The sequence below is a fragment of the Austrofundulus limnaeus genome, unplaced genomic scaffold (genome assembly GCF_001266775.1).
Source record: "Austrofundulus limnaeus strain Quisiro unplaced genomic scaffold, Austrofundulus_limnaeus-1.0 Scaffold186, whole genome shotgun sequence".
In the NCBI taxonomy this organism is placed as follows: Eukaryota; Metazoa; Chordata; class Actinopteri; order Cyprinodontiformes; family Rivulidae; genus Austrofundulus; species Austrofundulus limnaeus.
In genome coordinates, this window is record NW_013952588.1 from 456,090 (window position 1) to 464,908 (window position 8,819).

The window sequence follows — 8,819 nt, forward strand, 5'->3', positions numbered from 1 at the left end:
TGAAATATCGCGATATTTCAGTGTATCGATATTTTCTTACACCACTAATCAAAAGTATGTCTATGTAATATTAGAATTTTCTGAGACAATGAAGTTTGGTTTTTCTTTTTTCCAGTAAGAGGTTTTTATTTAATAAAATTTTTGGACAAAAAAAAATCGCAATATATCACAATATATTGCCTTGCTTACAGTATCGCAATATATCGGGATATATCGTATCGTGACCCCTCTGTCATGATATGTATCGTATCGCCAAATTCTTGTCAATACACAGCCCTACTTTTGATACATTTAGCTGTTTTCTGCTTTGTATTTGTTTTATTTTATTTGTTTCATATTTCATCCATGTTTTCAATTATGAGACTAAATTTGCCAATAAATAGTTTGAAAATGTATTTTTTGCAGCTTTTAGTTTTTAATATTAATTTACAATATGATCACCCAACACTTAACAATAGCCTTTATGTTGTCATAAAGTTCAGTAAACAGATGATATGAAGCTGCTGCACACAGAGTTTCTGGGATCAGCTGACCTGCATCCAGAACCTGATTTACAGGACTGTGGGTCGAACAGCAGGACAGGTCCTGAAGAAAACCAGTTAACAGCAGGGCAGGTCCTGAAGAAAACCATTTAACAGCAGGGCAGGTCCTGAAGAAAACCAGTTAACAGCAGGGCAGGTCCTGAGGAAAACCAGTTAAGAAATTGAGAAGCTAAACGAGTTAAACCGTTTTTGAAGCGAACACAGCAGGATAAAGTATACGGACTTTGATGCGATCATCAGCTGGACATTGAGAGCAACAGACAGTTTTATGTCACGGGGGGAGTGCCGAGCTCGCTCGAGGTGATAGACACATGCGCTGTGCGTAATGTGAAAGCTGACTACAGTTGGAAAAAAGAGCGCACAAGACACTTAATTTGGCTTAAAATACAGACATTCTGACAAATAAGTAACTGTTTGTAACCTTACCTCAGCTTAGAAGGCAGAGGGTGTCGGTCTTTTCCGCTCAGATTCAGCTATCGGAGCATGAAGCTAATGTTTACGCACCATGCTAATGCTCTCTTACTCTCTGGCGCTCAAGAAGTAGAGGAGCCAAATGGCTGGCTCACTGCTCCAACTAGTGGTCAGAGGCTGAACTACAACATAAAAATGAACGGCTGGCAGGAAAGTTGACATTTTAAACCTTAATAAAAATCGATACAGGGCTTTAGAATATCGATACAGTATCAGGAAATGAAATATCGCGATATTTCAGTGTATCGATATTTTCTTACACCCCTACAACTAACTGGACTTTCTAATGAGGACATGGATCGGAAAAACAAAAAGAAAACAGAGTTTAGATTTCTATATACTTTGTGACAGATACAAACACTTTGCTGTAAAAGGTTTTACTTTCATTTATCTGCTGAGTTGAGAGGTGCGACTCAGCAACCCTCTGTGATCAACAGTAAACTTTAAAGATAAGAGAAAACTGGGTTCCTGAAGGCGTGGAGGTTTTCACTGCCTTTTGAAGCCGTTTGTGCCAAAGTAAACACCTGCCGTGTGAAAGTGTTCCCTGAATTATTCTAAAAAGAAATGTTTTATCTGACAGGGCTGCTGAATTTCTTTCAGCAACTCTAAAGCATGCTGCTGAAGCCCAATATACATAAGTGCTGTGTGCACATCATTTAGTAAAATTAAAATAAGTAGAGAGAACAGTGGTTAATGAGGATTTTGATCTTTTACACACAGACTGGCTGGTTTTCCTGTCCTCTCCCACTATGTTCAATATGTTCAGTAAAACAGTGGTGTTGACAACTGAAACTGCTGTTTATGATTCAGAAACTGTCCATTTTGAAATACACGGATCAGACTGGAGACTGCGAGTTTTCATGCATGCTATTAATTTTGACATCTTTCAGATTCATCTTCGGGTGAACAAAAGCAAATTTTAACCTTTTAGAAACCAGAAAAAAGACACAGTTGTTATTATTATTATTATTATTATTTTGTACTTCACAACTTATCTTTTTATAACTTTATTTTTTTGTTTGTCCTCTGCAGGTGGAGCTCCAGCTGCCAGGAAGGAGGTGATCAGAAATAAGATCCGGGCAATTGGAAAGATGGCCCGTGTCTTCTCTGTGCTCAGGTGTGTTTATGTTTCTGAATGAAGGATTGAATTTGACATGGTGATAATAATAATTAATAGTAATAATAAAGAGAGCTGCCACTTTATTATTAGCAGCAATTATGAGGGGTTATTATCCTTCTGGACACTTTAGATTAGGGTATGTTTAGTTTAAAAGAAAATAAGAAACAGGCGTCTTATTGTCCTTTTAATTTCCAATAAATGAGGTTATTGGACAAAAAAAGTTGTGTTTTTTCAGCCTTTGCTCCACTTTAGTGTAGAGCTAATGACTTTTTTTCTTGATTTACTTCTGTCCTCTTTTAATCCCATAAAAAGTGTGTCATTTCTCGTCTGAAATTAGTCATTTAAAGGCCCAGAAATCATTGCAGTGATCTCTATCAGTGTGGCAGCAGCTGCTTGTTTTGTTTTATCAAACAGATGGTTTCAGTGCGTCGACTTGTTTTAAAGTAGCAACACACGAAACACTTGTTTTTATCATATGTGAGAACTTTGTTTTTTTTATTACACGTTAACTTTGTGTTTTACAGTCTGATGAAACAAAGAATTTTAACACAAACAACACCTACACATGTAAGAAGTGTGAAAAGCCCCACAGACCAAAACACAGAAAACAGCCGCAGACACTTCTGTTTGTCGTTACAGTTGTTACTTTAGATATTCTGCTTATTTGGAAAGATGTCCCAAAGTTTATATTTGTCTTTAGCTACAGCACGACTATGAATCAACCTTTTTTTCAGGTTCACTGCAGTGTCTCCTCTTTGTTTAAGTCACTGTAGCTTTGTTTCCATCAACATTTTTTAATGCACATTTTGAAGTATCGCATGAGTAAAGGTGAGTGAAAACGGCTTGATTCCAAAAAACTTCCTCTATTTCACAAAAAAAAAGTTGATACGCTCGCTAGTCGTTGTTTTGGGTTTTTCGAAAGAGTTAATGCGCAAAGGGAGAGATGGAAACACATTTGTCGAATAAGTTCTGACAGATAACCTCACATGGTTGAGCAGCTGTTCTCACTGTCTGAACGGTACCAGTACTGATACCAGAGCGACTGCAGCTGGACCCTCCTCCCGCTGTCAGCGTATTCTCAGTTATTCCCGTAACGTGAAGAGAATTACATTTCTTTTTCTACGTCTCCAGACAGCAGTAACATCACCAGAATTCGTTGATATGACAATAATTAGAACTTTCCTGATAACTTATCATTGGCTGTGTCCAAAACGGCAGGACGGGTCCTCCGAAGGTCAAATTTGTCGGCTGCATACGTCACAGCGCCGCGACGAAGGACGTCCGAAACCGAAGACTCCTCCGATGCGGCCGACAAATACGTCCTTCCTTTGGCCCGAATCGAAGGACAGGTCTGATGGATCCTTCCCGGCCCAGCATATCCCATAATGCATTGCGGCCCGACCAGAGATTTGTTTATGCTAGTAATGGCGGACGAAGCGAGAGAAAAGAATACGTTTTAAATAAAAATGTGGTGATATAAAAATTAAAAAAATAGCGGTTGTAATTCTAATACTTTTATCATTTGTATGGACATGTTTTTAAATATTATTTTTTCGTCATAAAAAAACGCGAAATAAACATGCACCTACAGCGGGTCAATTAGTTCTTCAAATGATACTTTTAAGTTAATTTTATAGTTTTGTGATATTAATAATGCTAATGTATTGATATTTTTCTAGTTTTGATTTAAGTTTGCTTGTTTAGCGTTGTCACAGTTGCTAGGTGACATGACGTACACCGGGGTAAGGAGGGGAGGCTAGACCGTCCAAATTCACAGCCTCTTTTTTTTCCGGTCTTCCCGGTCTACCAAGGACCCGGCCTGCCGAGACCGGGGAGTCTGGGTCCTCCGGAGGACCCGGCCTGTCATTTTGGACACAGCCATTATCCTGAGATGTGTGGACCCTGCGAGTTTGCGACTTTTACTTCCTGTTTACTACACGCACGTGTCTGACGTTATTGATTCGTTCAAGCCAGTTGATGGAAACACGTCTGATTCACTTTTTTTCTTCTTTTTTTCCTTTTTGCGAAATTTAAAAAATTTGCTCAAAGTTCGAATTAAAATTGGATGGAAACACGGCTTGTGGCTCAATTTATTGACAGGTTTTTTTGTATTTTGTTATTTCTTGTTATTCTGTTTTCTTTTTGTTGCGCATTCTTTATTTGTTTCTTTTATATTTTGTTCCTTGGGGTTAAATAAGGCTATGAGTATGTAATTTTGTTCCACCCCATGAAAAGTATGTGACGTGAATGATTCATTTTTATAAGACAAATTTTAACAAAGTGGGTTAAAATGTAGAATACACGGATAGATTTCATGCACAATATTAATTTGCCCATCGTATGGGGACGTTAATGTACTTTTATTGTGAAAAGCTGGGGGACTTCTGGGGGAAGTGGTTATGTAATGAGTCGTCCTGTTAAGCTGTATCAAATAACCCAAAATGATGGACCTGATAATGATCTTTGCTCATCCCTCCTCCTTCATGACCGTATTAAAATGTGCGACTGTCTACAACCAGGCAGAGAAAAAAAGACATGTAGAGGAGAGAAACTGTAACACAGATTGAGAAACAGTAAAATAAAAAAGTCAAGAAATAGTTGGTGTTGCAGAAAGAGAGTAATTTCAGCTAACCATGGTTTGATAATCAATAAACAGCGTTTGGTGAAAGGAAAAATACTGTGATACTGGTATAACTGTTGAAAAAACATGATATAAAATTTGGGTTATACTGCCCAGCACTATAGTCACTCTATATACAGTATGTTACCTGTTTTAGATGATCCTTTGAACAAGCTCTATTTGAAGGAAAAAAAACTTTGGCACGAGGTTGCATTTAAACTAGCTGTTAGCTCATCAGTCCTATAAGTAGGGCTGCCACAAACGGTTATTTTTATAATCGATTAATCACAGATTATTTTTTCGATTAGTCGACTAATCAGATCATACGTTAATTGAATATAAAACATACAGCTTATCGCACCAGAATGCAGCTGCTATTATAACCATTGTTAGATTTTAGCTATATGCTAACAAAAAAATAATTGCTGTGGAAGGTAAGTTCTGCTCTGCAGATATTGCACAGGTTTCTCTTTCATTTTCTTAAAATGATCCCACACTTTTGAGCTCCGTTGTCAGGTAGCCATGATACCAGAGCCTGTCTGTATAATGTCTTGTGACGTCCACAGCCTACCCCAGTTACGACTACTGTGCATGTGTGTCAAGGACAGAAAGGCAGATGTGGCAGTGGAAGGTGTCAAAGCAGTTTGGAGAGAAAACAAAGAACAAAAAAAGAAAAAAGAAAGAAAACGATTAATCGATTATTAAATTAGTCATTGATTATTTTAATAAACGATTAGTCGTCGACTAATCATTTAGCAGCCCTAGATGTAAGCGTTCATACTAAATTGAGGTTGTTTAAAAATTTGTATCTTCGACAGGTAAGATATTAAATTTTCCATCAGTTTTTCCACAGAGCCCCACTTTTAAGTGTGAAGTCCTGCCGTCTAAAACTTCCCAAACCTTCGAAATTTGACAGCATTTCAAAAGCAAACCCTCTGATGTGGAGATTTTCCACAACATTAATCAAAAACCGTATTTGATTCACCTCTGCAGGTCTTCATGCTCCACCTGTGACCCAGGAGTACATGAAACTTTACATATGAGTGATTTACAAACATGCTTGAACAATTACTCTTTCTAAACAAAATGCTCAAAGATTAATTGTGAGTCTGCAGCACATTAGCTAATGAGTGTGACCTCGCTCCATACTGTCCCCTGCTGACCACTTTACACTGAGAAATGTAATTTTCAGTATAATGTGATTTTCCAAGATATTAACAGTATTTTTACAAAACATTTTTAAACACCACCAACCAGTTTATGTTTCAGGTTTATGTTTGTCTTAATGCCGTTTGATTTTAACTTCACTGGTTTGTAAATGAAAGAAATGATTGTCGTTTTTAAAGCTCATTAAAATGTGTGTCTGTGTGTTGTCAGAGAGGAGAATGAGAGTGTGCTGCAGCTGAAGGGACTGACCCCGACGGGAACACTTCCTCTGGGAGTTCTGTCTGGAGGTCGACGGACCCTTCAGACCGGTGAGTGCGGCGCAGCCGAGCATCCCGACACACACTAACCTGAGAGTCCAGCTAACACTAACTGTCCCGCCCCCCCCCCGTCTGAGCTCACCGCCAGTAACTAACTGCTGACAAACTGCCCTTCCCTTACCAACACTGCAACACGCACACAAACACACACAGACATGTATGTGTCAGGTGGTCAAGCACTGATCTGTTAGTTCTTCATGCTGCCCTACAAAGACAGAAAACCACACAAGTGTTGTCTGCAGGCTGTGAAGTGGAAGGGTCTTTCTGGTGGTCTTAAAACCTCACCCATGTTTGCTTTGCACATGGAAACTGTCAGGAGAGTTGTTGTGACAGAGTTTTACAAGATGGTTGATCTTGAGTGATTGTACCATGAAAGTCATTTACTGCTGAAAGATATTTTCTTTAAAAAAAGGTAATTTTTCTGACTGTGGTGGAGCCAGGCAGTGATTGTACCTGTAACCACATCCGACTCACACATACAGTTTATGGGTTTATGTAATCATAAATTATATTGTTTTATTTTGGGTCGGTCTTTTTTTTCCCAAAATATACTGATTTATTTGACTGTACCACAATTATGCTCCAGTATTTATTGCCACCAGCCAATATTTTATGTTTGTAATAAATCATTAGGTTTATTTTGTCATTGTCATCAAGTGAAAATTTAAGAAAAAGCAGAATAACTGTCACCAATAATAAAAAATACACTAAAACAATTTTAACGAAAAACATTAGGATTTAATTTCTAAATTAAAAGATTTGGGAGGCGATTATCAGGGTTTTGCAAACATTGATAGTTATATTTTGGTTGTGATCAAACACTAAGTTATTTAACCTTTAAAAAAATGTATTTATTGTTTCTAGAAATACCCTTGTAAAATTGGCACCATTACTAGATATATTTTCTTCTGCACTGAAACACTGAAAATGATGTAGTAACTTTGCTGAGCCTGTATGTGGCGCTGAGACAGAAAACTGCACCAAAAACAGGAAACAAGGCCGACACACAAAGCGTGTTGTGTACATATGTATTCCTTAAAAGGAGCTTGTGTTGTAGGTCAGCGTTGGGGCTATGATTTTCAAAAGGTTGTGTTTTTTCACCATGGTTGTCCATCAAGATTTTCATTCTGTAACTCGTTTAAAAAAACAAAACACAATTTGAGCCCTCCTAAAATGCTATATCCATAAGGCTTTAGAGATTAAGGCAGGATTTGTCTAGTTTCATTTTTAAAATTAATAAATAATCTCCAAACTGTTTATCTTTGTTTTAAAGGGTTGCATAACAGAGTTTGAAGACTCTCTGTAACTTTGCTGATGTACTTTGATTTAACGTCATGATTTTTTTGAATCTCCTAACAAAGTTAAGAAGTTTTACTGAATGTTTAATCATACTGGTTGTTTTTTTGTTTTCCAAGTCCATTTGAGTGTAAAAAGAGTTCATAAATTCCAGAAAAAGTAAAATTTTAGTTTGTAGTTCTGTGTTTTTGTCTTTTTAGGGCAGCATACACACAACACACAGTCATTCCTTTGTCCTCCCATGATGATGATGATGATGATGATGATGATGATGATGATGATGATGATGATTGTAACTGAGCTCCATACTTGGGGGGTCAGGATGGAGGGGGTGTGGGGTTGATTGATGATTGACTCCAATTTAACAGGACTGACTGATTGCAGTGATAACTTGACTGTCTGAATGCATTGATCTCTAACAATACCACTTTTTCTCCATTGTTTTGTTTTTCTTTTTGTTTTGGGCATGGCACTGCTACTCACGCTTACACAGCCACCGTAGAGGCAGAAGAGGCACGAGGTATGCAACCCTGTATTTGTGTCCGTCTCTGTGTGTGTCTTTGTGTTGAACTGTCAACAATTCTGGAAGCTTGTATGTTTTCAATCAAACAGTCGTACTGTACCTTACACCTGTTCTGTAAGCATTTCTTAGATCTGGACCAACAAACAGTTGGTGCTGCTTCACTACCAGGTTTTCTTTTTTTTTTTTTTTTTTAAGTCAGTTCTAACCCTTTAAAAACTCTGAAGTACTTCAAGATTAGGATCTGGTTTAAAGAAAAATGACAAATTTCTGTATTTTTTTTCTCCTGGAATGAGTCAGAAGGTTTAACATCTCTCAAAATTAAGTAAAATAAAACCGACAGTCATGATGGTGAATCAGGAAAATACGACAAACTGAACTTTTATTTCAGGAAAAACAAATGCATTAATGGTACGGACAAAATAAATACATAAAACGATTTAATAATTTTATAAAGGTGACCACACTTAGATATTCAGTTTAACAGATTATTATTATTATTATTACAGATGCAGTAAAAATGTGGCTGTTTTTGCTGAGTAAAATTTTTAAAAGTTAAGTGTTTTATTGTTTCTTTCTGGATGAAGGTAGAACTATAATCAGTCAGTTAACCTAATCTACATCTGCCTAGAATTACTATTTAAATTCTGTTAGTAACTGAAGAAATTTATAGTTATTATAGATTAGTACTGATGTTAGAAAACAACACCAGAGTATTAGGGTTTCCTTTTTATAATATTTGTATAATGTTTGATCTATTATGTGT

At 37.1% G+C, this 8,819-nt stretch overlaps 1 protein-coding gene across 3 annotated transcripts in view; it reads left to right on the top strand.

Moving 5' to 3' along the window:
- Positions 1 to 8,819, top strand: part of ppp3ccb (protein phosphatase 3, catalytic subunit, gamma isozyme, b) — a 67,898-nt gene that overhangs the window by 55,389 nt on the left and 3,690 nt on the right. For 2 of the 3 annotated variants that reach the window (XM_014018210.1, XM_014018209.1), the window contains exons 11-13: positions 2,046 to 2,130; positions 6,131 to 6,228; positions 8,027 to 8,053. In XM_014018210.1, coding sequence (XP_013873664.1) covers positions 2,046 to 2,130; positions 6,131 to 6,228; positions 8,027 to 8,053 — 210 coding nt within the window. The remainder of the gene's footprint in view (positions 1 to 2,045; positions 2,131 to 6,130; positions 6,229 to 8,026; positions 8,054 to 8,819) is intronic. The other variant, XM_014018211.1, reaches the window with a different exon arrangement.